The sequence below is a fragment of the Staurois parvus genome, unplaced genomic scaffold, assembly GCF_062004578.1.
Source record: "Staurois parvus isolate SC_StPar_1 unplaced genomic scaffold, SC_StPar_1.0 ptg000277l, whole genome shotgun sequence".
Taxonomy (NCBI): domain Eukaryota; kingdom Metazoa; phylum Chordata; class Amphibia; order Anura; family Ranidae; genus Staurois; species Staurois parvus.
In genome coordinates, this window is record NW_028318073.1 from 3,283,033 (window position 1) to 3,310,808 (window position 27,776).

A 27,776-nucleotide genomic window follows, 5' to 3' on the forward strand; every position below is an offset into this window, starting at 1 on the left:
CTGCTCCTGGTGTTCCTCTCTCTCAGCCGCTGCTTGGCGTTCCGCAGCCTCTCTGTCCACCGCTCTCTCAGCTTGGCAGTCAAGGAACTGCAAGTATGTCATAGGATCTGTCTCCATGATGCGTTTCAGGGCTTCCTGCATCTGAGGAGAGTCTCTGCTGGTTACAAGCACTCTGTTGCTGGCCCGCTCAGGCGGTGGTGTGACTATACCATTTGGTGATCCTCCAGTGTCAGTCTCTGTATGCCCATCCTGCGAGTCCGTCTCTGAGCCACTGGGAATGTAGGTAGCTGGAACCCCGTCATGGTCAAGTTCCCCTGAGTTCTGATCTGCTCGGCTATCATGCTCCTGTAGGTCCCAAATCAAATCTTCACGAGTTTTGCGACCCACGTCCATTCCTTGTGAGGTACATTCCGCACTCAAATCACTTTTGCTCATCTTCTTGTATTCTGCGTCACCAGGCATAATTGCAAGCAAAGATAGTATAGGAAGTAGAAAAAAGGAAGGAGCTGTTGCTATATGTCTGTCTCTTTCTCTCTCTCTCTCTCTTTCTCTATATACAGTGGGGATCGAAAGTTTGGGCACCCCAGCTAAAAATTTGTATTAATGTGCATAAAGAAGCCAAGGAAAGATGGAAAAATCTCCAAAAGGCATCAAATTACAGATTAGACATTCTTATAATATGTTAACAAAACTTAGATTTTATTTCCATTGTTTACACTTTCAAAATAACAGAAAACAAAAAAATGGCGTCTGCAAAAGTTTGGGCACCCTGCAGAATTTATAGCATGCACTGCCCCCTTTGCCAAGCTGAGACCTGCCAGTGTCATGGATTGTTCTCAATCATCGTCTTGGAAGACCAGGTGATGTCAATCTCAAAGGTTTTAAATGCCCAGACTCATCTGACCTTGCCCCAACAATCAGCACCATGGGTTCTTCTAAGCAGTTGTCTAGAAAACTAAAACTGAAAATAGTTGACGCTCACAAAGCTGGAGAAGGCTATAAGAAGATAGCAAAGCATTTTCATATGTCAATATCCTCTGTTCGGAATGTAATTAAGAAATGGCAGTCATCAGGAACAGTGGAAGTTAAAGCAAGATCTGGAAGACCAAGAAAAATATCAGACAGAACAGCTCGCAGGATTGTGAGAAAAACAATTCAAAATCCACGTTTGACTGCACAATCCCTCCAGAAAGATCTGGCAGACACTGGAGTTGTGGTACACTATTCCACTATAAAGAGATACTTGTACAAATATGGTCTTCATGGAAGAGTCATCAGAAGAAAACCTCTTCTACGTCCTCACCACAAAAATCATCGTTTGAACTTTGCAAATGAACATATAGACAAGCCTGATGCATTTTGGAAACAAGTTCTGTGGACCGATGAGGTTAAAATTGAACTTTTTGGCCGGAATGAGCAAAGGTACGTTTGGAGAAGAAGGGGCACAGAATTTAATGAAAAGAACCTCTGTCCAACTGTTAAGCATGGGGTTGGGTCAATCATGCTTTGGGGTTGTGTTGCAGCCAGTGGCACAGGGAACATCTCACGAGTAGAAGGAAAAATGGATTCAATAAAATTTCAGCAAATTTTGGATGGTAACTTAATGCCATCTGTGAAAAAGCTGAAGTTAAAGAGAGGATGGCTTCTATAAATGGATAATGATCCTAAACACACCTCGAAATCCATGGGGGATTACATCAAGAGGCGTAAACTGAAGGTTTTGCCATGGCCTTCACAATCTCCTGACCTCAACATAATTGAAAATCTATGGATAGACCTTAAAAGAGCAGTGCGTGACAGACAGCCCAGAAATCTCAAAGAACTGGAAGACTTTTGTAAGGAAGAATGGGCAAAGATACCTCAAACAAGAATTGAAAGACTCTTGGCTGGCTACAAAAAGCGTTTACAAGCTGTGATACTTGCCAAAGGGGGCAGTACAAGATATTAACTCTGCAGGGTGCCCAAACTTTTGCAGACGCCATTTTTTTGTTTTCTGTTATTTTGAAAGTGTAAATGATGGAAATAAAACTTACTTTTGTTGACATATTATAAGAATGTCTAATCTGTAATTTGATGCCTTTTGGAGATTTTTCCATCTTTCCTTGGCTTCTTTATGCACATTAGCATCCCCGTACTATCTGTCAGAGGGAGGGGGGCGGCTGCGGCTATGGAAACATGTTACACGTTCCACCCAAAAAAGGGTGGAACATGTAACATTTCCCCAAACGTGAACTTATCCTTTAATTAGGTACTTATTCACTTCATGCAATACTAATACAATTGACATTTTTGGTTAAAATATTCCTATCAAATAATACTAAACACCAAATCCAATGTAAAGTTTAATATGAAGGTTCATGAAAAAAGAGGGAAAAAAATAATCATCATGAATAGTTTGTTGTCTTTTGTTCAATTGGAGACATAGAACCTCAATAAATCATGCAAACTGGTATCGCGTCGAGTCGTCATCTCTTAGGCTGTCTGGTATAACTATACTACACCCCCCCCCCCAAATTTACAAGCTGGGAAAGTATGCTGTATGAACCTGTGAATGTTGCTGTTAAGGTCTGTGTTCAGAAACCTTGTATACTAATAGAATATACAGGAAAAAATGGCTTCCGTTTGAATTCTGTGAGCACAGAATAGTTCCGACTGCATCTGAGGTGCGGGCACCCGGCTGTGATAGCTTGCAGCTTCACAGCTGAGTGCCTACTGCGCATTCACGAGCAGTGCTGTGCATTGTGAATGGTCCCGCAGTCTTCTGGAACCTGTCACATGTCCCAGAATAATGCTGGGGTGGAAGAGGGGGAGGAGAACATCCGCTTCCGATAGCCTAAGCATTCGCAGCAAAAGTAGGTAACTGTCAAAATCAGCTATCAGCTCCCCAAAGGTGCCAATCCTTAACGGGGAGCAGAGGACAAGGCCTTAAAGCGGAACGTCCCCTTGTAGGTGGAGCGCTGCTTTAATGACCCAAAACAGACATGCTATCATTTAACTGCTTCCCCACCTCCCTATAGTAGAACTACTGCTACAGGGCATCAGGGCTGTGCAAAATCACGTACAGTGGGGCAAAAAAGTATTTAGTCAGCCACCAATTGTGCAAGTTCTCCTACTTACAAAGATGAGAGAGGCCTGTAATTTGCATCATAGGTAGACCTCAACTATGAGAAACAAAATGAGAAAAAAAATCCTGACAATCACATTGGCTGATTTGGAAATAATTTATTTGCAAATTATGGTAGAAAATAAGTATTTGGTCACCTACAAACAAGCAAGATTTCTGGCTCTCACAGACCTGTACCTTCTTCTTTAAGAGGCTCCTCTGTCCTGCACTCATTACCTGTATCAATTGCACCTGTTTGAACTTATCAGTATAAAAGACACCTGTCCACAACCGCAAACAGTCACACTCTAAACTCCACTATGGTGAAGACCAAAGAGCTGTCGAAGGACACCAGAAACAAAATTGTAGACCTGCACCAGGCTGGGAAGACTGAATCTGAAATAGGCAAGCAGCTTGGTGTGAACAAATCAACTGTGGGAGCAATAATTAGAAAATGGAAGACATACAAGACCACTGATAATCTCCCTCGATCTGGGGCTCCACGCAAGATCTCACCCCGTGGGGTCAAAATGATCACAAGAACGGTGAGCAAAAATCCCAGGACCACATGGGGGGACCTAGTGAATGACCTGAAGAGAGCTGAGACCAACGTAACAAAGGCTACCATCAGTAACACACTACGCCGCCAGGAACTCAGATCCTGCAGTGCCAGACGTGTCCCTCTGCTTAAGCCAGTACTTTTTTGCCCCACTGTATATATACGTGATTTGTATTTCCGGGTAGGGGGCACACCGCCATTGGCAGCTACAATGCAACCACTGGGTCCCGGCCGAAGATTCCCCGCCGGCACCTGGCGATTGCCGTGTAGAACTGACAGGTGAGAGACCTGTGTGTAAACAACACAGGTCTCTTTCCTGCCAGCAAGGACATGTTGCTGTGTATTTCTCTGCACAGCAGAGAAATACAAAGCAGCATGTCTCCCTAGTAAAACACACACGCAGCACATCATGTAAAACAGCACACTGTTAATAATTTGATCGCCCCAGATGTTAACCCTTTCCTGCCCAGTGTCATTAGTACAGTGTCAGTGCTTTTTATTAGCGCTGATCACTGTATTAGTGTAATTGGGATGTTAGTGGCAGTTAGCCAGTTCCCACCCAGTGTCAGAATGCAGCTTCTGTCCCACTATAAGTCGCTGACTGCCGCCATTACTAGTATAATGCAAATAATTCCAAATATATATATACCGCCATTTGTAGATGCTATAACTTTCACGTAAACCAATTAATGTGGTATTGGGATTTTTATTAGCAAAGACGTAGCAGAATACATTTTGGCCTTTATTTTTAGGAAGAAATTTGATGTTTTAAATTTTTTTACTGGATATGCTTTATACCAAAAAATGTTTTTTTTTTTCAAAATTGTCTTTTTTTTGTTCATAGTGCAAAAATAAAAACAGCGCACGAAATACCACGAAAGAAAGCTCTATTTGTGGAAAAAAGGCATAAATTTCATGTATGAACAGCGTTGCATGACCGCGCAATTGTCAGTTAAAGTAATGCATGGCCGTATCGCAAAAAATGGCATTGTCAGGAAGGGGGGTAAATCCTCTGGAGGGCAAGTGGTTAAGTCAGAATGAAGTCTACATCCTTGCCAATATACTTTTTCAAGTTCACTGAATCAGAAATTGTTGAAGCCATTGGATTGGTATGACAGCCAAGCATTTGGCATGTTGACAAGGAAAGTTTTCAGAATGAGAAGTCAGCAATTGGAGAATGTGTGTTTTTCTGGATTTATCCTCTCTTGAGAAGAGGAGATTAAAGGGGGATATGATCAACATGTATAAATACATCAGTGGTTCATATAGTAAACTCGGTGTAGAGTTATTCACCTTGAGGTCATCACAAAGGACAAGGGGGCACACTTTACATCTGGAGAAAAAGAAATTTAATCTCCAAATACGGAAAGGTTTCTTCACAGTTAGAGCTGTGAAAATGTGGAATAGGCTCCCTCAAGAGTTGGTTCTGGCCAGCTCAGTGGATTGCTTTAAAAAGGACTGGATTCTTTCTTGGATACGCAGAATACAGCAATACCTCGGTTTACAAATTTAATTTATTCTGCAGGACTTTTCGTATAGCGAAAAATTGGTAAACCGAAACGCCGTTTCCCACAGGAATGCATTTGAAAACCAATTAATCCGTTCCGGAGATCAGAAAAAAGTGAAAGCTACTAAAATACCGCATGAGTTAGTAAAGAAAGGTAACTGACGTCTGGCAATAATTGCAGTTTTGAAGTAGTCACTTTGTTGTTGGCCCTGGTCAGTTAACACAAGAGACCAATGGTCTCAAACCAACAGGTCTCAAAACAAGAGGTCATCAATGTATTGTGGTAGTCTAGTGCTGCCATACTCGGGCATCCAATTGTTCAGTACCTCCTTCAATTTGCCACTGTGTTTTGGAAGGGCTTGTAACCACCCCTGCACTAATTTGGTCCAGCAAAACTGCCAGCTTCCAAAGGTAAAGGCAAACAGGTACCACAAATCCAGATGAAATGGCACAGATAAGAAGGCATTGGATAGGACAATGACCATAAAATTTACACTGGAAGGTAGTATACCTCCAAGTAAGGTATGTGGATTTGGAACTACCGGCGTATCTGCAAAAATGATTTTATTAACTGCCTTAAGATCATGAACCATGCGGTATGTTTTAGGTTCCCCTTTAGCAGTTCTTGTGGCTATAGGGAACAGGGGGTCTGTTTACTGGTGAATTTTGTAATACAATGACCCCAGTTTCCAACAGCTGATAAATGTGCACCTTAATACCCGCCGTCTGAGCAATGCTAAGTGGGTATTGGCAATTTAGGCACTACTGCATTTGGTTTGATCTTTATTTGCACTGGTGTTACTGGCAGCAAAACCACTTCATATTTGTCTACTGCCCACAATGAAGATAGGACCCCAGGTAAATTCAAATCAGTTGTGGACTCAAAGGTATACAAGTAATTAATCCCAGTGGCAGCATTCAGAATTCCCTTAGTTTGCTAACCTTAACCCCACTCGGCGTGTAATCATTGTTGCCTAGTATGGCTTGGAGCATATCTGCCCCCAACAGGTCTATGAGCGCTGTGTCAGATACCAATATTTTCATGACTACTTCAATGTCTCAATGATGGGAGGGCAGTGGCTCTGTCATTCTGGGAGGAAGTCAAATGATGTCCTCCCACTCTAGTTGCACGTACGCGCCCCCCGGGGGTGCACGGCGATCAGTGGTGCGCTGTGTCCCTGGGACACAGTGGATCACCGATCGCAGTAAAGAGCTGATGACACAGGCTTTATCATGTGATCAGCTGTGTCCAATCACAGCTGATCACTTGTAAATAGGAAATGCCAGTCATCGGCAGTCCTCTTCCCACGCTGACAGCATGTGAGGAGAGCGGGGATATCTACACTGATGATCAGTGTAGCCCCATGAGTGCCACCTGTCAGTGCCTAGCAATGCCACATATCAGTGCACATCAATGCCACATTGATATGTGGCATTGATGTGCACTGATGGGCACTGGTGCCGTATTTTTCGCCGTGTAAGACGCACTTTTTCTTCCCAAAAACTGGGGGGGAAATGTCAGTGCGTCTTATGGAGCGAATATGGAGCGGCCGGTCCGGTATTTCCACCGTGGCCGTGTCAGAATACCGGGCCGGCCGCTCAGCTCTGCAGCGGGACCTTACCTGTTCCTCTATCCAGCGGCGTGCTGTCTTCCCGGCTTCTGTAGTGTGGGCACTGGGCATGACAGCCGGGTGCCAAGTGCGCATGCGCAAGAAGCGGTGCTTTTTGTGAATGGTAAGGCGGTACCTGGGACATATGACAGAAGCCGCCGGACCAATCACAAAGCGCAAGTGCTTCTCGCTCATGCGCACTGGGCACCCGGCTGTCATGCCGAGCGCCATTACAGAAGCCGGGAAGACAGCGCACGGCTGGATCGAGGAACAGGTAAGATCAAACAAAAACTCTGCGGAAGTAAGAGCGGGTACCTGTCAAATTCAGGTACCCGCTCCCCACCTCCCCAAAGGTCAGCAGTCATCTGTGCTGTCCGCAGTCTCTGGTCATCCCTGTGCTGTCCGCAGTCTCTGGTCATCCCTGTGCTGTCCGCAGTCTCTTGTCATCCCTGTGCTGTCCGCAGTCTCTGGTCATCCCTGTGCTGTCCGCAGTCTCTGGTCATCTCCTGTACTGTGTCTGCAGTCCATTAGTTCAGAATTTTTTTTTTCCTGTTTTCTACCTCTAAAACCTAGGTGCGTCTTATGGTCAGGTGCGTCTTATACGGCGAAAAATACGGTATGTGGCATTGATAGGCACTGACGGGTGCCTTTCAGTGCTGCCTATCAGTGCCAGTCAGTGCCCACTTGTCTGTGCCATATATGAGTGATGTCTTTCAGTGCTCACCAGTGATGCCTGTCAGTGCTCATCACTGCAGCCTCATTAGCGCACATCAGTGAAGGAGAAAAATTACTTATTTACAAAATTTTATAACAGGCACTAAGAAAAAACTTTTTTTTTCAAAATTTTCAGACTTTTTTAGTTTAGCAAAAAAATAAAAAACCTAGTGGTGATTAAATACCACCAAAAGAAAGCTCTATCTGTCTCAAAAAATAATAAAAATTTTGTTTGGGTACAGTGTTGCATGACCACGCAATTGTCATTCAAAGTACGACAGCGATGAAAGCTGAAAATTGGCCTGGGCAGGAAGGGGGTAAAAGTGCCCGGTAGGCAAGTAGTTAAACATGAAATGCCCCCAAGTGGAAATTGTAGTTCATCTAGAAAAAGGTTAACATAAGCTTCAGGACCTTTATTACAGGTTTTGATACAGGTTTTCCCATGTCCTAGTTTTGCTTAGGATAAACATCAGTCAAATATTAACAGGGACATAACCTTCTATCTTTGAGTAGTTGGGAGGTCCTGGAGTCTGCCCTCTCCTTTTGGGATGGGGGCAGTTCCTAGAAAAGTGCTCTAATCCCTGACAGTAGCAACAGACCACAGGCCCTGCCCCCTTGTTTCTATTTCCCTGCCTATTGTTTCCTTCCTTAAAATTGTTCTGTTGTCTACACCCTCTTCTATTTCTATTGTTAGTAGGGTGGACCACCATTAAGTTTGTGGGCTTGGTTTTTCCTTTGTGTTTAAAAAATTCTCTATAGCCAGGATTATGGGCAATAGGGCCTTTATCATCATTGTTCCTGCTTCTGGCCTACTAGCAAGCAACCTTTCCTTTACCTTTGGTCTAATCCTTCCAGAAATCTGTGCTTGGCTAGTTCTGTAGAAGCAACTTTCCCTTTATCCTTGCTTTCCTCATCTTCAATTATTACCAATCCTGCATCCTCTGCCACTTCTTTCAGTCTTTTCCAAAAGGCGCTAGCTAGCTCCCCCTTTGCTTGCACTCCTGCCATAAAGTCTGTGTAACCTACTTGAACCATAGATTGTGGGTAACTTCTCCTTTACACCCCATTCACATCAGTGCAACTTGGCATGCGATTTACATGCCATGCGACTTGCAAATCGCATGCCAAGTCGTGCCCTATTGTCCGCAGTTGGAGCGGTCATATTGGTGCAGTTCCGACTTGGTCGGATCTGCCCTGATTTCAAAAGTAGTACATGCACTACTTTTGGTGCAATTTGCATAGACATCTGTATCAGATGTCTTGCAAATTGAACCTGAAATTGTCGGGTCCCCCAACTTTGAAATTGTGCGACTTCACTGTAAGTCGCATGATTTCAAAAGTCGGGCTTGATGTTAACGGGGGCTTAGGGCTGTACAGAACGTATCTCTACCCCCCAACTCTGATATATCGCCTATAACGCCTTCCTTTATTTCACATTGCTTCATAATGGACATTGCCATTGCCTCTCCAACAGCAAGCTTTAAAATAGTTGCACAGTCCTTCACAAATGCATTGTATACTCCCTGCTTGATATCTGCAGTTATTGCGAAGCCCTGTGGACCTTTCTTAGTGTTCAGCAATCCTTTGAATATCAACCTGATCTCTTTCGGGGAGAACTAGACATGCCATCTTACATTCTCATCTGATGCTTCATCCTTTTTGTAAATATGCTGCACTGTAACTGGGTTAGTCTTAGAACTACTCACCTGTTCATTGGTCTCCAGCTGTGGGCATTCTACAGCTGTGTTCAAAATAATAGCAGTCAGACATCACTAACCTGATCAATCACTGTTTTTGGTAGAAATTATATTTCTACATGGCAAATAATTTACTAGCAGGTGTAGTAGAGTAATAGAAATCCAACAGACCCAACAGTCATGACATGCATGCTGCTGATTCTGTGTAATTGAATCACTAATTGAAAGGGGCATGTTCAAAATAATAGCAGTGTGGAGTTCTATTAGTGAGGTCATTCATTCTTTGAAAAACAGGTGGCAATTATTGCCCTTATTTATGGAAGGAATGCAGCAAATATTGTACATGCTGGTTACAGTGCATTTCTCTCTGAAATTCTGAGGAAAATGGGTCGTTTCAGACATTGTTCAGAAGAACAGCGTACCTTGATTAAAAAGTTGATTAGAGAAGGGAAAACATATAAAGAAGTGCAGAAAATGATAGGCTGCTCAGCCTAAAATGATCGCAAATGCTTTAAAATAGCAACCAAAACCTGAAAGACGTGGAAGAAAGCGAAAAACTACCATTCAAATGGATAGAAGAATAGCAAAAATGGCAAGGACTCAGCCAACAATCAGCTCCAGGAAGATTAAAGAAGGTCTAAAGTTACCTGTGAGTACTGTTACAATTAGAAGACGCCTATGTGACGCCAAGCTATCCGCAAGAAGCCCCTGCAAAGTCCCACTGTTGAAAAAAAGATATGTGCTGAAGAGGTTACAATTTTCCAAAGAGCACATTGACTGGCCTAAAGAGAAATGGCGCAACATTTTGTGGACTGATGAAAGTAATATTGTTCTTTTTGGGTCTAGTGGCTGGAGACAGTTTGTCAGACGACCCTCAAACACTGATTTCAAGCCACAGTACACTGTGAAGACAGTGAAGCATGGTTGCGCAAGCATCATGATATGGGGATGTTTCTCATATTACGGTGTTGGGCCTATTTATCACATACCAGGGATCATGGATCAGTTTGAATACATCAGGATACTTGAAGAGGTCATGTTGCCTTATGCTGAAGAGGAAATGCCCTTGAAATTGGGGTTCCAACAAGACAACAACTCCAAACACACCATTAAACGTGCAACATCTTGGTTCCAGACCAACAAGATTGCCGTTATGGAGTGGCCAGCCCAATCCTTGGATCTTAATCCAATAGAAAACTTGTGGGGTGACATCAAAAATGCAGTTTCTGAGGCAAAACCAAGAAATAGAGAGCTGTGGAATGTAGTCCAATCATCCTGGGCTGGAATACCTGTTCACAGGTGCCAGAAGTTGGTTGACTCCATGCAACACAGATGTACAGCAGTTCTCAGAAACCGTGGTTACACAACTAAATATTCATTAAGTGATTCAAAGGAAAGCAAAATCTTCAAACATTTTTCAGTTTATATAGTGAATGTTTGAGTTTGTAAAGAAGAATACAAACACTGCTATTTTTTTGAACAGTCTAATATTCACTTTTCTTCACTTTTTTTAGAGGAACAACACAAATTTGATATATTTTTCTTCATGTTTTGATTTGGAATAGAATGTGTAGTGTTCCCAATGCATTTGTGTGTATGGAAATAAAAGCTATTAGAAGGATTTTGAGCTTTATTCACTTTTTTCAACACACTGCTATTATTTTAAACACAACTGTACATTATGCCTGTCTCATGCTTGCCATAGCCTAGTATGGAACTCCTCCCTTCCTCCTGTGGCATCCAGTTTCCTTTCTATACACACTTATCTTTAAGCCCTTTTTGCTCACTAAAACAGCTTTTCCTTGCTCATAGTCATCCCTTTCTAGCAAAACCTGATATTGCAAACCCTTCAGGTTAATGTTTTGATATTTACTGTCAGAAGCTGATTCAGGATGTCCTCCCACCTTAATATCCCTTTTAGTGAGGGCAGCTGCAAAAGGTGTAAGGTGTTCATCGTCTGGAAGTATGCTTTCATCAGGCCGGGCCTAGAAGATAGTTACCTTTTTAAGATTACACATTTCAGTAAGTCTTTTTCCTGCCATTATCTGACCTTCCTTTAACCATATGTGGGCTTGTCACCAGGTGCCATCACTACAGAGCTGTAATCCATAATCTTGTATAAACTGCTCCCACCGTGATACAGCAAAGGTTCCCTCTATTCTGATTGTCTGATTCCTAGTCCACTTGACCCATTTAGAGTGACAAACAGCTAAGCCATGACGTGCCTTCATATAAGCTGCAGCTGTCATTTGTCTCTTGTTAGGAACATCCTCATAGGGTCCCTTTATGCCAGGTAAACGTGTTCCTCATTTTACGGCCTCTGAAGTCTAGTCACTATTACAAAGTCTCTGGTATCTCCCTTTCTCTCTTTCTTTTTTGCAGCCAATCAGGATAGATTTAAAAACGCTTATGTCTAAAATAGGTGAGTAGATACAGCACGCAAATCAGAGTAACTGTAACCGTACTGAAGTTTTATTCCGTCTTGCGCTGAATTTATAGTGGTGGGTTACATAAGCAATGTAGAGCAATAGCCTTCTTTAAGTTGTACAATCCTTACATCACATAAGTTGTGCATTGGTCATATCACAATCCTTGTGATATGCAGTACAATCCGTTCATAAATATCGATCTTCATTAATTTATGTACAGGGAAAGACTTTACATAAGCTATACAATGGTTTGTCCCTTTACAAATGTATCATGTGATGCTCAACCAGTCTATACATTTAATGAGTTATTCATGATGAGTTAACCATGCAAATTACCTTATAAGTAGCCTACACAAAGTGGGTCACATAGACAAGTCACAAGATAGTCTTGTTACTTCTTGAAAAAATATCTTTAAGAAACATATACTTTATGAGTTAGATACTAGGTGAAATGCCTCTAGCTGGGCTAACGACTGTATTAGATATATATTTAGATGCATTATACTTTAATCACAGTTTAATGGAACTCTAATTAATGTATATCTATAATTTCTTTAACACCAGCACCTTCAATGACTTTTCTGCCTGGCTACACTATGTTTTTCCCTCTGAAGTGCCCACTATCATCTGATTTTAGCAACCCTGTTAATTTTAACAACTCAACTTATCAACCTAACCTCATCAACTTACTTAACTCAATGGATACACACTTTTACTCCCTGATAGGCACACCCCACCCTTGACCGGTATTCTGCCAACTCTGCACTTCTTGCAGCTTCTCAAACACCCCTTTCCTCTCTCTGACACAATCTTATGCATTTCGATCTCTCCCCATTTTAACACCCTATCCCTCCAACCAGCCAACAGTTACTTGTAGAAACCTTTGCCACTTTAACCCTTTAACTCTTATTTTCTATGAAATAGATAAAATATCACCCTCTCATGTCCTGACCTTCCCCCTGCATGCTATAGCTCCCTCCAGAACAGTTTCTCCTGTTGTGCTCCCAACAGACCCATTTGGTCACGCTTATCAACTCGCTCTCTTTCAGTCTTTGCCAGCTCTTTTATACCTTCAACTCTCTACATTGTTCTCCACTTCCTCCACCCACTAACATACCCACTGCCCAGGGGACTGCCAGTCATTTCAAAAACGAGATTGATGCGATTCATGATGAGATCTCCACTGTCCAGATCTCTCTCACCTAATATTCTATGTCTACCAACACATTCAATAGCTACCACAGAGGAGGTGGCTGGACCTCTTTCTGATGCCCACCTAACCTCCTGCCTCCTGGACCCCATTCCACCTTATGACTACTGAGCTTCAATCTCTCCCTGTCTACTGGCATCTTTCCCACCTCTCTAAGACATGAACTGGTCACCCCATACTGAACAAAAATCCTATGCTGAACAACTCCTGCCCATACATCTTAAGACCCATCTCCTTGCTCTAGTTTACCTCCACAGTTCGTCTAGTCTAGGTCACTTTAAAGGTGGAAAAAGTTCTGAAATGATTTATCTTTGTCCCATTTTTTTACATCACTATCCACTACTGTATGCGCTGCTGTGCTCGTGTGTACAGCAGTGGTATTGTAAACACTAGTACAGTGTACAGACAGTGTACAGTCCAAAAAAATAGAAAATTTTGCACGTGGTTACGATATACTGCAATATACATACAGTGGGGCAAAAAAGTATTTAGTCAGCCACCAATTGTGCAAGTTCTCCCACTTAAAAAGATGAGAGAGGTCTGTAATTGGCATCATAGGTAGACCTCAACTATGAGAGACAAAATGAGAAAAAAAATCCAGACAATCACATTGGCTGATTTGGAAAGAATTTATTTGCACTTATATGATGTTGCCACCCCCATGCTTCACAGTAGGTATGGTGTTCTTTGGATGCAACTCGGCATTCTCTCTCCTCCAAACACAACGAGTTGTGTTTCTACCAAGCAGTTCTATTTTGGTTTCATCTGACCATATGACATTCTCCCAATCCTCTTCTGGATCATCCAAATGCTCTCTAGCAAACTTCAGATGGGCCCGGACATGTACTGGCTTAAGCAGGGGGACACGTCTGGCACTGCAGGATCTGAGTCCCTGGCGGCGTAGTGTGTTACTGATGGTAGCCTTTGTTACGTTGGTCCCAGCTTTCTGCAGGTTATTCACTAGGTCCCCCCCGTGTGGTCCTGGGATTTTGCTAACCGTTCTTGAGATCATTTTGACCCCACAGAGTGAGGTCTTGCGTGGAGCCCCAGATCGAGGGAGATTATCAGTGGTCTTGTATGTCTTCCATTTTCTAATTATTGCTCCCACAGTTGATTTGTTCACACCAAGCTGCTTGCCTATTGCAGATTCAGTCTTCCCAGCCTGGTGCAGGTCTACAATTTTGTTTCTGGTGTCCTTCGACCGCTCTTTGGTCTTCACCATAGTGGAGTTTAGAGTGTGACTGTTTGAGGTTGTGGACAGGTGTCTTTTATACTGATAACAAGTTCAAACAGGTGCCATTGATACAGGTAATGAGTGCAGGACAGAGGAGCCTCTTAAAGAAGAAGGTACAGGTCTGTGAGAGCCAGAAATCTTGCTTGTTTTTAGGTGACCAAATACTTATTTTCCACCATAATTTGCAAATAAATTTGTTCCAAATCAGCCAATGTGATTGTCTGGATTTTTTTTTTCTCATTTTGTCTCTCATAGTTGAGGTCTACCTATGATGCCAATTACAGGCCTCTCTCATCTTTTTAAGTGGGAGAACTTGCACAATTGGTGGCTGACTAAATACTTTTTTGCCCCACTGTGTGTCAATGGCAGGCTGTATTCTGAACTTGCGTTGTCTGGGCAGTAGAAATACAATGGTAGTGCTCATCAGTCTCAGCCTGCCTGTATATAATAGTCTGTAAGCTGATTACTTCCTGTACTTCCTGGGCTCTCTTGTATCTGTACTGCACTGTGATCAGTTTTTCTTGGCCCTTTTTTGAGTACTATAAAACAACTCTCTTTGGTGTACTTCCTGTTCTAAGTTACAGTTTTGTTTCTCCATATGATTTTTTCCTGATGTTTACATAAATAATTTTTTTATACTTTTAAAAAAATGCCTTCTGGTCCTGCCAGACCATGTACTGTATACATAGTAAAAATATTTTTTTTTTACAAATGTGTGTGTGTGGATATGCAGTATTTGGGGGCTTGCATGACAACATGCTGAGCTCTAGCAGCAGGACACGATACCACAACGATACACAGAAACGATAGAAGATCCAAGAAAGTTGACAACATCTGATGTCATAGATGATTCTATGTTTTCATTGGACAAGGAAAAAATGCCTCAAGGTTACAAAACATGCGTAAAATGTTTCAAAAACTTGTGTAGCGAGGCAAAACACAGCAAAAAATCACTTGAAACACTCTTTTCAGGTAAAAATACAGCTTGAGGGCCACAGCAATGACCCTGCTAGAGTAAGCCGGGAGGCTAAATTAAGTATTTGGAATCATTGCAAATAAGGGTAACCTGTTTTGTGTCAGACCAGAACTTTTTTGGAAAAAAAAGTGGGTGAGGAACTCAAAGGACAATTTGGCAAGTTCTTTACCTTTTGAAGCTCGTTGCCACAAAACCCATAGTAAAATTTTAACTTGTGCAGTGCTACTGTGAAAATCCTAGAAATTTGATAGGCTTTACTTCTATGAGCTAACTGTAATAGAGTGATTTGTGCCAGCTATATTATTAGCCTAACCTATACTTTATCAGAATCAGGGAAAAATTCTATTTTTTGAGTGTGTCTTTTTAATTTGCCTAATCCTTAAAGTGTATGTTACCCCAACATTTCATATTTCTGATATGTGTTAACTTGTACTTGTATTAAAAAGTATCCTTTTCTCTTTGCATTGTTTCCTTTGTTTGAAGTGCTTGGTGATCTTGCTAGTCTTCTTGCTTTTGTATTTCAAACTGACTACGCCAGGCACAGAAGCACATCCATCCCAGCTTGTTCAGCTGGCTTTTTTGCATTCTACTTGGAAGCACAGCCTACCTCTACTCTGGTGTTCACACGTCTGCCGACATGCCCCCTGCACAGTTATTTACTGGGAAGATCAGTGTACTGCTCTTTCTCTACCTCCTGCTGATGCCCCCTGCCCAGCTTCCTTCTGTGTGTTAATTTTACACTGGACGGTATTTATGCTCCGTTCAAGCTGCTGTTGTCATGTTCCCCCTTCATCTCTAAGCCCGTGTGCAGATGAAAACAAAGGTTGTGTGATTATGTAACACTTATGTACAAAAAAAAAAAAGTACATCTACAGAACGCATGTTTATGTGTGTGTTTGTGTGTGTGTATATATATACAGGACTCTGTGCAGGCCAGTCAAGTTCCTCCACCCCAAGCTCGCTCATCCATGTCTTTATGGACCTTGCTTTGTGCACTGGTGTGCAATCATGTTGGAACAGGAAGGGGCCATCCCCAAACTGTTCCCACAAAGTTGGGAGCATGAAATTGTCCTAAATGTCTTGGCATGCTGACGTCTTCAGAGTTCCCTTCACTGGAACTAACGGGCCAAGCCCAACCCCTGAAAAACAACCCCACACCATAATCCCCCCTTCACCAAACTTTACATTTGGCACAATGCAGTCAGGCAAGTACTGTTCTCTTGGCAACCGCCAAACCCAGACACGTCCATCGGATTGCCAGACAGGGAAATGTGATTCTTCACTCCAGAGAACATGTCTCCACTACTCTAGAGTCCAGTGGCGTTGTGGTTTACACCACTGCATCCAATGGTTTGCATTGCACTTGGTGATGTAAGGCTTGGATGCTGCTGCTCGGCCATGGAAGCCAATTCCATGAAGCTCTCTTTGCTCGGTTGTTGTGCTAATTTAATGGCCACACGAAGTTTGGAGGTCTTTAGCTATTGACTCTGCAGACAGTTGGTGACTTCTGCGCACTGTGTGCTTCAGCATGCGCTGACCCCGCTTGTCATTTTACATGGCCTACCACTTCAAGGCTGAGTCGTTGTTGTTCCCAGTTGCTTCCACTTTATTATAATACCACTAACAGTTGACCATGGAATATTTAGTAGCAAGGAGATTTAACCTATTGCACAGGTGGCATCCTATCACGGTACCACACTTGGATTCACTAAGCTCCTGAGAGCGACCCATTCTTTCACAAAAAAAAAGTAGAAGCAGTCTGCATGCTTAGGTGCTTGATGGATACACCTTTGGCCATGAAGGCGATTGGAACACCTGTATCCAGTGATTTGGAGGGGTGTCCCAATACTTTTGGCAATATAGTGTGTGTGTGTGTGGTGGGAGGTTGGACTTGTTTGTCAATGTGGCACATTCTTCAAACAAAGAGTGCAGGAATGTCAGTGATATGAAGTTCCATTGCTGTTTTGCATTATCTTGTTTGATGACTTCCTGTAAACCGTGTTCCCTAGGGATAGCTATGGTATGGTAAGTATGTATGTGTGTATAAGTGTGTGTGTGTGTAACAAACATTTTTCTTTGCATCTCTATTTTAAACTGGTTGTTTTGTAAATCAGATAGTAAGAGGCTTGTTAACCTTACATTTTTTATTTTTTGTCAGTTTGGAGACAAAGTGGAATTCCTGTGGAGGTTCGCACGGGCATACAGTGACATGTTTTATCTTACTAATGACACAGAAGAAAAGAAGAACTATGTTACTAATGGTAAGATTTATTTTTGTAAAAAAAATAAATAAAAGCTGCATTCCAATGACATAAGGACCATGGATTTTACTGGGCAAGCTCTGTAACCTCTGCATACATATATATTGTTCAGTATTAATTGCTTCATGACTAAATTTCCATTTGAAACTAGTAGCTGGCAGCAATTCAGGCCCCTAGTTTGTCATTGACTGCACTGATCTCGCATTAACATTCTCCACTGACAATGGAAGCTGCCAGGATGCAGCTGTTAAAGTAGAATATAGTCTGTAAAAGGAAATTAAATTCATTAAAAATTGAGAAAAAGAACTTGAAAACTCTTAAGTGCACAATACCTTTTTATACATTTTTGTCTAAATTTAAGTTTTAAAGACTTTCATATGTCCTTTTAAAAACAATGTAACAATTACTTAGGTGGGTGAATTGGTCATGGGGTTATTCTCAAGTTAACTGACACAAACTGGCACCAATCATTTTTGTGTGGGCATCTAGGCTCTATGTCCTCTGGTGGCAAATGGGTTATCAATATTGATTAGCCTCCTACTGCAACTATCACAGAGCAGGCTCATTGGAGTATGATTCTAAAAGCCTTCCCTGACATTGCTGAAAATTCTAATAGTTATGATGATTAACATGAGACTTGAAATTCAACCCACTGCCTCAGAAGGACCCAACATAAGTGGCTGTCTTTCAGATAAAAAAGTTGGGGCACAGTGGTGAGAAAGAGAGGGGGTTGCAGATGCATTGGCAATTGGTGCATTCATGGGTAGCTATCATTTGCAGCTCTAGATACCGGCATCAGTACACCCAGCTGGATGGTTAAACAGGCAGTTGGTGGCCAGAAATTAGAAGGCCGCATCACATTGCATTGCAGCCCCCCTTCTGTAGGAACTGCTCTAGAAGTGCTTAACTCTGGGTAAGGCTATTGTGGATGATGCTGGTCTACATTTAAATGTCTAATATATATAAATGGTACGATATCCGGTACATGTGTTGTAGCAACACAATGTTAAAAATGCTGCTACATTATTCCTAGCGTGTATTTAGCATTTAGTGACAGTGCTGTTGATTTCTTCTAATCTTAAGCAATCTTCACAGATAACAGCAAGTACCTACCAGCACAGACACCCCTCCCTTCAGTAATAATGTCACTTCCAGTCCGGGCACTTTTACCCCCTTCCTGTCCAGGCCAATTTTCAGCTTTCAGTGCTATCACACTTTGAATGACAATTGCGCGGTCATGCAATACTGTACCCATATGAATTTTTTAGCATTTTTTTTGAGACAGATAAAGATTTATTTTGGTGGTGTTTATTCACCACTGGGATTTAAAATTTTTTTGCTATGTAAATGAAAAAGTCCAACATTTTTGAAAAAAGTGTTTTTCTTATAAAATTTTGCAAATAAAAACTATTTTATCATAAATCTTGGCCAAAATGTATTCCGTTATCTTTATAGTAAAGAAAAAAATAACCCAAATTAGTTTATAACCAAAAATTATCATTTTTAAACATTTTTTTTATTAATTTATTTTTTTTAGATTATTTAGGTTTTTTTTTTTTACATACTGTCACCCTAGCAGTACAGTGTATCTGACACTAAATAGGGCAATAAGCAGACTGTCTGGCCAACTCATGCCAGTCTCTTGGGCCATTTTTAGCATTCTGGCTTTCAGAGTGCCATAAATTCCTTCTACTTTTCCACTACTTTGGGGGGTGATAGGGGGTATGGAACGCCAGAGTGACTCCTAATGCCGCCCATATTTCTTTGGTTACTGAAGCTGTGAAAGCGGGGCCCTGGTCACTCTCTATCACCTCTGGAAGTCCATATCTGCATACAACCTCAGTGAGGAGTTTCTTCGCAGTTGTTTTAGCAGTCATGTTGGTTACAGCAAAGGCCTCTGGCCAACTGGAAAACATGTCCACCACCACTAGGGCGTACTCAAACCGCCCACTCTTTGGCATCTGGATATGGTCGATTTGTATCCTTTGAAAAGGGTATAGGGGTTTGGCCAAGTGTTTCTGTGGTGTCTTCTCTGTGCGTCCCGGATTACATTTTGCACAGATGGCACATGTTTTGCAAAAATTATTTGTCAATGTGGTAATTCCAGGCGCTATATAGTACTTGTTGATGAGAGAGTTCATGAGGCTCTTTGACAGATGGGCTGCTTCGTGTGCCCACTGGACTACAGCTGGAAACATATTCTTGGGTAAACAAAACCTCTTGTTGCACTCAAACAGACCGTCTTTGAGAATAGCTCCTCTCCGTCTCCTGCTCTCTTTTTCTTCTGGACTTGCTGCTTCTTGGAGTTCCTTGAGGTAGTTTCTGTCCACAGGTAAGGTCTGTAAGGTGAATATTGGTTCCCACTCTCTGGTCGCCTCTCCTTCCATTTCTGGTGGTGCCATGGCCGCTCGTTTTACCGCCAAATCTGCCAGATTATTGCCTTTGGCTTCTGAGGAGTTTAATTTCCCATGAGCTTTACCTTCAGAATAGCCACTTGAATGGGTAGAAGGAGTGCTTCCAGCAATCGTCCAATGGCTGCTCCATGTCTTATGGACGTACCTGCCGCAGTCATAAATCCTCTTGCCTTCCATATGGGTCCAAAGTCATGGGCCACCCCAAAGGCATATCTGGAGTCTGTGTAGATATTGGCCCTTTTTCCTTCCATCATCTGGCATGCTGTTGTGAGTGCTTGAAGTTCAGCTCCCTGTGCAGATATTGCTGGCGATAGGGCTCTTGCCTGTAGGACTGGGTCTGCAGTAGTGACCGCAAATCCTGTATGATATTTGCCTCCATCGTCTGCATATCTGGAACCATCAACAAACAAGGTGAAGTCTGGGTCCTGCAGAGGTGTTTCACTCACTGTGGGAAGATGGAAGGTTTCCATTTTCATCACTTCAAGACAATTATGAGGCTCAGTGGCTCCATTATCCTCTCCACTTTCTTCATTACCTTCATTACCCCCCTCAGCAATTGGGAGGAGAGTGGCCGGATTCAGGGTTTGGCAACGTAGGAGAGTGACGTTATCAGGAAGTTGGAGGGAACATTGTAGTCTAAGATGCCTCGCTGTGGACAAATGTTTAGGTTGGACTTGGTTTAAAATGGCAGCAATGTAATGCGGCGCCAGAAGAACAAGTTCATGTCCCAGTACGATATCAGAGGTCTTATCCAGCAGAGCTTGAGCAGCGAAAATTGCACGCAGACACGACGGTGCTCCTCTAGCTACTGGGTCTAAACGGCATGAGTAGTAGCCTACGGGTCGTAGGCGGTCGCCATGGGACTGGGCCAATACTCCTGTGGCATGGCCTTGGCGTTCAGACACGAACAGTTTGATAGGTTTCTCTTAGTCTGGTAGACCTAGGGCTGGGGCTGAAGAAAGTAAGCGTTTTAGAGCCAAAAAGTTGGAGGCGGCCTCTTCGGACAGATAGAAGGGCTCAGACTTGAGAGCATCGTAGAGTGGTTGCATAAACCAAGAAGCATCAGGAATCCATGACCTACAGTAGGATATGAGGCCAAGAAAGGCATGGAGTGGCTTCTGGCCTAGCGGCAGTGGCAGATTTTGGATGGCCTTAACTCTTTCCTCCGTAAGATGCCTTGTTCCATGTGAGAGGCAGTGGCCCAAGAATACGACTGTTGTAGAGCACCATTGCAACTTCGGTTTAGAAGCCTTACAGCCTTGGTGTGCCAAATAACATAGTAAACTCTCTGAGGCTTCTTTAGCCGTGGGCAGGTCATCAGCACAGAGGAGAAAGTCATCCACATATTGAAGAAGGACCACTGCCGAATGTTACTTTTGCCACGTGCCCAGTATGGTGGTCATGGCTTTGGCAAACTGGCTCAGGGAATTTTGCGCCCCCTTGTGGCATAACTTCCCAGGTGTATTGCTGACCCTCATGGATAAAATGAAGAAGTATCTGCAAGGAGAATACAAGGGAACACTGGAGAATGCATTTGCCAGGTCCACCACGGTGAAATACTTTGCTGTTGGAGGTACCCCTGTGAGTAAAGTGTGGGGATTTGGAATGATAGGTGTCTCTAAGACAGTGGCTTCATTCACTGCTCGGGGGTCCTGTACCATCCTGTACTTCTCTGGTTCCCCCTTAGGTGTCTTCTTTTTCACCGGGAACAAAGGTGTGTTGCATGGAGAGGTACAAGGTATGAGTGCACCATTTGCCACAAGGGACTTGACCTGCTTTGAAATGGCCTCGGATTGCGCTGGTTTCAGTGGGTACTGTGGTTTCCTGGGTAGGGGGGCTCCTGGCTTCAATTCCACCATAATTGGGGGTACCCTTAAATATCCAATATCTTCGGGTCCTGTGGACCATAGGCAACTTGGGATTCTGCTCAGCACATCCTCTGGGATGGTGGTGGTAGAGATCTCTTGAAGTGCCATCAGAAGGGGAATGGAGCACAGTGCAGACATGTCCTCTACTTCTAGTGGTGATGAGATAACCACCTTGCCATCAGGAGTGAATGTGATAGAGGCCTGGAGCCTAGATAGCACATCAGCTCCCAGGAGATTCAGGGGACATGTTGAAGACACGACAAACCGGGCCAGCAAGTCTGGGAATAGACCAACCTGTAAAGGTCGGGTAAGAGGATTAGACTGTGGGGTTCCATCTACCCCCACGCAGGAGATATCTATATCAGAAAGGTATGAGTGGTCTAGGAGGTCTTCTGATCTGATCACGCTCCTGGCTGCACCTGTGTCAATTAGAAATGTCGTTGGGTGCCCTTCAATAGGTAAGGTCACTTTTGCTAACGGGCCCCCTGAACCAGCTGAAGACACTGCCAAGATAGGGGATGACACAGGCTTGCCCACTTCCTAGCGCAGAAGATCCAGGTGATTCGCACTGGGCCCAGGAGCTTGATGTTGCTGTTGTGACTGTTGCTGGTTGTATGCGTCCTGGTTCCACTGTGGCCGTCGACGTCTGGGAGGGGCTCTACAGTTCCTCTTGTAGTGTCCTGGGCGGCCACAATTGAAACAAATGGGCTTATTTTCTTCTGAGGCCGTTGGCCAGGTTTGTGTCCAGGGATCTGCTACCATAATAGGGGTGGACTTCTTGGTAGCTTGTGATGATTCAAGGCCTTTTGCCACCAACAGCAGAGTGTCTAGGGGCACCACACAATACTCAGGCCTAGCCATGATAAGACCCTTCCGTATTTTTTCCCTCAGCCCCGCAACAAAGGCTGATGACAGCATCTGATTATGGGCTTTGTTGTATGCGCTGAATCCCAGGTCTGAGAAGACCTGGGACAATCTGGTATAGAATTTTTCTACTGACTCCGCCTTATCTTGGGTAATATCTTGAAGGGTGGTGGCTTGATCGGCCAGTCTCTCTTTGGACCAGTCATGCAATTGCGTACAAAATTCCAGTCCAGAGGAGAAGGCTTTGTCATCGACAAGCCAGGTGTTGTTAAGACTTCGTGCCATTATTGGCCAGTATGAGTCTCCTGCCTTTATCTCACATAGGCTGACTAGGTCTCTCCAGGCTGCCGAGTATGTCTTCTGGATCTGAGCTATCCTGCGATAAAAGGGCATGGGCTGCTTTTCGGGTCTGGCAATGTGGTCACCAGGGAAGAGGCCTGGGACGGAGTAAAGATGACATACAGGACCGGTGCATCTGCCGGGGTGTGGAGTCTTCCTGCCTGAGGAGTCCTTCCTGTCACCTGTGGCCTAAGAGGGGCACCTGGAGAGGCATATGCATGTATGTAGGAAGTTCCGGACCTGCGGCCTCCTCATCCAAAGAAGATATGTCTGACCAGGTTGACCCTAAGTGCAAATGTTTACTTCCTTTTGGTCTATTGGAGACAAAACTGTCTCTCGCGGGACCAGCGGTCGTGTCAGGTTCAAGCACTGGCATAGTGGGGACACGCGGCACATCCGGCGGTACGTAGAATGTACCATCGGCTTGTAAAACCAGACACACTGGGTAGAGGCGGCTCACTTGAGGCATAGGCCCTCTGGAAATCTGATTTGGTGTACCAAAATGGCCACCTCCAGGAAGTGTACTGGGCTGGGCAGGAAATGACAGTGCAGGTGCAGCAAGATGGCTGCCATCAGGAAGTGCACTGGGCTGGGTAGGAAATGACAATGCAGATGCAGCAAGATGGCTGCAATCAGGAAGTGCACTGGGCTGGGCAAGAAGGACAGAGGAGAGGGTGGTAGATGAAGGGTGGAGCCCAGTGTCTGCAGACCAAATATAGGGCGGTGGGTGTTCCTTCACAATGTCAACACATTGGTGGTATACATAAACAGTTTTCCCTCCCTGTTGCAATACCTCTTCTGTCCACTGCTCTTTATGTATAGCTTTAGCTACATTGTACCAAGCTTCTGCTGTCTTCAATAAATTATTATCAACTAATACACCTTTCTTTTCTTCTTTTTTTTTTTTTTTTTTCCCGCCATTCTTCTGGCTGTAAACGACCCCCCTTATCTGTGATTCCACATACTTTCACTAACTTAACTAATCCCTTCACATACTGCTCCCCCTTCCTTTGTGCAACCAGGTCACATGCTAACATTCCTTTCTCCGATTTTATCAGCGTCTGACCCATCTCCTCCTGTCTCTGGTCTTCCTAAAAGAAACCCAAGACTCTTCACGGGCTGCTGCTCACTCTGTTCACAATCTTCCAGCTGTTCTAATTGGCAGGGGCACCTTTCTATACTGTGCCCCCCCTCTCTCGCCTCTGCTTCTATCTGCTGAATTGATTTCCCAATACCCCCCCTTACAGGGTAATGCACATTAAGGCGGAAAACTAACACTTCAGGCAAATCAGAAAACAGAGGATGACGTCCTAACAATTCCTGACTATATCCTATCTCTTTAACCCTTAACAAACCCCAACCGTCTTCATGAATGGCAAACATTAAACCAGACACACATTTAGGACATGACATATCAGTCTATCTTGGTGGGCTAAAGTACAGATCACTGAGTAACTCTTCGTAACCCACACAAACACGGTTACAGCACCCGCTGTCACACTACCGTGACGTGTACCCGACACCTCCTCTCTTGTGGTCAACACACAAGGTTACCACACACCCAAGAGAAATTGTGTCAAAACCCTCAGTAGGTCCACTCCTCTTCCACCTCAAGACTGATACATAAAAACACACAACAGAGACCCAGGTAACAGATAAGCACATGCAGGTATATTTAAATAAACTCCGGGCAAGCAAGGTTACCTGCTTTTAGTGACCTTTAGCAGCCGTACTAGGCACATGTATGAATCAACAACAAAGACAGGATAAGCAATGGTAAGATAGTAAAATATATCGTACCATGCTCCAGAGGTGATCAATCTCTGTCCCGTCCAGTTTGACTGACACTTAATGCCCTTTTAGGTCGGCTGGCTGCAGGTTCATTACCCAGAATTCCCGGGTTTCGGCACCAGCTGTTTTAGTTGAGGACTTAATCGTCCAGTGCTTATCTGTTCCTGTCCTAATTTATGATGCTGGCCAGCTTCTGGAATGTGCGCACATGAAGAAACTCACACTGACACGTTTGGTCTGTGAAAACTTCTCTCTAATTTATTGAAATGAAACCGTGAGTTTATATATGAAAAATGATGCGAACATCACGTGATAACAGCATAAGCATTATATTAGTCTTTGATTGGTCACTTTACACGAAAACAATCTCCGTCATGGTATAGGTGTGATCTTCTTCAGTCTTATCTTAAAGAGAGAAAAACATTCTTTTGTCTTCCAAATCACACGGTGGGAGGGGGTCTGTGCCCGTGAGCAAACATTTCTTAAGCAAGGATTTCTTAAAGTACCACAAAGCCCAGCAGGCAGAAAATATTCACACAACATATATATTCATGCTAAACATTTATAAATATGTGGAAAGAAATAGTATTAAAGTATAAAAGTAAATATGTAAAAAGATGTGTATAAAAGTGTGTGTGTGTGTATATGTATATGTATGTGTATATATATATATATATATATATATATATATATTTTTTTTTTTTTTTCAATTTGAAATGAAATAGACATTTTACCAAATCCATCACAGTGTCACTATGGTGACACTGTACTACTTGTGGGGGGTGATGAAGCCATTGAGAACTACTGTGAGCTGTGATTGGTCACAGCTTATCACATGGTACAAGGCTGCTGTGAATAGCCTTGTACCATGTGACCTCTGTGATCATTCACAGATTTCACACGTAGTAAGCAATGATGTCAGAAGTGACATCTTGCTGACTACTCTGCATGTTATAACTGATTGGCCAATCAGTGATCACATGATCGGGACCTCGCACAGAGGCCTTTCCGACGATCGGTGTTCCACTGTGTCCGGAGGACACAGCGGGCACCAGATCGCGGTGCTGTGCGCTCCCAGGGAGCGCGCACAAGCAGGGGGCGCGGAGGCCGTTTAGAAACAGCCACCCACCCCTGCACTGCCACTGTCCGGCCGTTTATATACAACGGCCGGACAGGAGGTGGTTAAAGCTTATACATACCACTTAAGCTACTGATAAGATCTGCTAATTCATTTTTAGTGATGGGAGACTTCCTGTGCCAGGATTGCTGGTATGTGCAGGGATTGGTGCAGGTTAGATGACATCAGCAGTACTATCACTAACTGCCAGGTCTCAGAGTGGGAATGAGAGGACGAGCTGGCCCTAGGTAAACTTTAAGGCAGAACAACAGTGGAAGGGTGGCTGAAACAGCATGGTAGTGGGGATGGGGGAGCAAAGAAAATTCTGTTTAAAGTCACTTAAAACCTATGGAAAGCACATGCTGCTCAATTTTGGGAAGCACCCTTCTAGGTCCTTATAGTCCATACATCTAGCCAGCTATGCAGAGCAAACTATTAACATTGTTCCTTTGCAGTGTGTTACTACATACACATTAATGTGCACTATTGTAATAGTTTAGTGACTATAAACCCTAACAATAAATTTCTCTTATTTGCTCTCTTTGGTCTGTTAAATATACTAGTGAAATCTTATGAGCTGATAACTTCCTGTGCTCTGTGGGCCTCTGGACTATTAGCATTTAGCATTTTCTCTTGTTATCTCTGAAGACTGCAAAACACCTCCCTGGTTATGAAGAAAAGAGGGAGGTGTTATGTAATCCTAAAACAGTGTTATATAGTCCTAAAGTGACAATACTGCTCAGTATGGGTGTCACCCTAGAACAGAAAGTGCGCTAATGACAGGATTACAAGGTTAAAATAAAAGAAGAAAGTGTGGAAAAAGAAAACTAATGCAGCCACTACATCTAAGGATCGCAATACTATAAATTTTAGTTCTTGGGTTTAGATACGTTTTTACTCAATCTATTTTTATTGAATTTTTAATGGACAGAAAAAAGTAGTAAAAAGGAGACTACAAAAATCTTTTAATATCCATATTTCCTATTCCTATTCCTTAAAGCTAAACATATATAAAATCTAATCATATGTATTTTCATACCTACCTACATACAGTATCTCTCCTCACTTTCTTATATAAATACTAATAATATTTTTTCTAAACAAAAAAAACAAACAAAAATAAGAACAGTAAGAGAGGCAGATCCAAATAGGGGGGCTTATTTCGCTTTACCACCTTAACCAGTTTCACACTCACACTTCCCATTCCCTTAAGTAGTACACCTTCTACGGTTGTTTTGAAAGTAATAAGAGAATGGGGAGGGTATTTCACCTGAAATGCATTTCTATTCAAGCATAGTGAGCTTATGATTTAACAGCTTGAGCGCCAGAAGATTTCACCCCCTTCGTGACCAGGCCATTTTAGCTGTTTGGCAATACACTACTTTACTGATAATTGCGCAGTCATGCAACGCTGTACGTAAACAAAATTTATATCATTTTTTTCACACAAATAAAGTTTTCTTTTGGTGGTATTCGATCACCACTGAATGTTTTATTTTTTGCAATATAAATGAAAAAATACCTGAAATTTTGAAAAACGGATATAAAATGTATCTAATAAAAAAATAAAGCTTATTCAAAAATTTGAAAATGTATTCTGGTACATGTCTTTGGTTAAAAAAAAATCCCAATAAATGTACATTTATTGGTGTGCGTGAAAGTTATAGCTTCTACAAACTATGGTATAGATACAGGAATTTAAAAAAAATTCATACTAGTAATGGTCATAATAATAATATTCAGTGACTTATAGGGGGGCCATCATTAGTGCGGTGGTCAGTCTGACACTGGAGGGGGGTACTAACTGCCACTGGCATCTCCAGTGACACCAATGCAGTGATCAGTGCTAATTATATACACTGTCACTGTACTAATGCCAGTAATGGCTGGGAAGGGTTAACATTTAGGGCGATCAAGTGGTTAAATGTGTGCCTAAAAATGTTTAGTGTGTGTTATGTGTGATGTTTTACTAAGCAATGTGCCGGTTTTTACTGCCTGCTTGCCAGGGAGAAAAAAACAGCACTTTGCTGCTGTCTGAAGAGAGCTCTGTGATGTTTACCACTGCAACACTGTACCCATATGA

At 42.9% G+C, this 27,776-nt stretch overlaps 1 protein-coding gene across 6 annotated transcripts in view; it reads left to right on the top strand.

Moving 5' to 3' along the window:
- The window catches only part of RMDN2 (regulator of microtubule dynamics 2), a 284,536-nt gene that overhangs the window by 59,395 nt on the left and 197,365 nt on the right, over positions 1–27,776 (top strand). For all 6 annotated transcript variants that reach the window (XM_089681785.1, XM_089681786.1, XM_089681783.1 and 3 more), the window contains one exon: positions 17,198–17,300. In XM_089681785.1, coding sequence (XP_089537911.1) covers positions 17,198–17,300 — 103 coding nt within the window. The remainder of the gene's footprint in view (positions 1–17,197; positions 17,301–27,776) is intronic.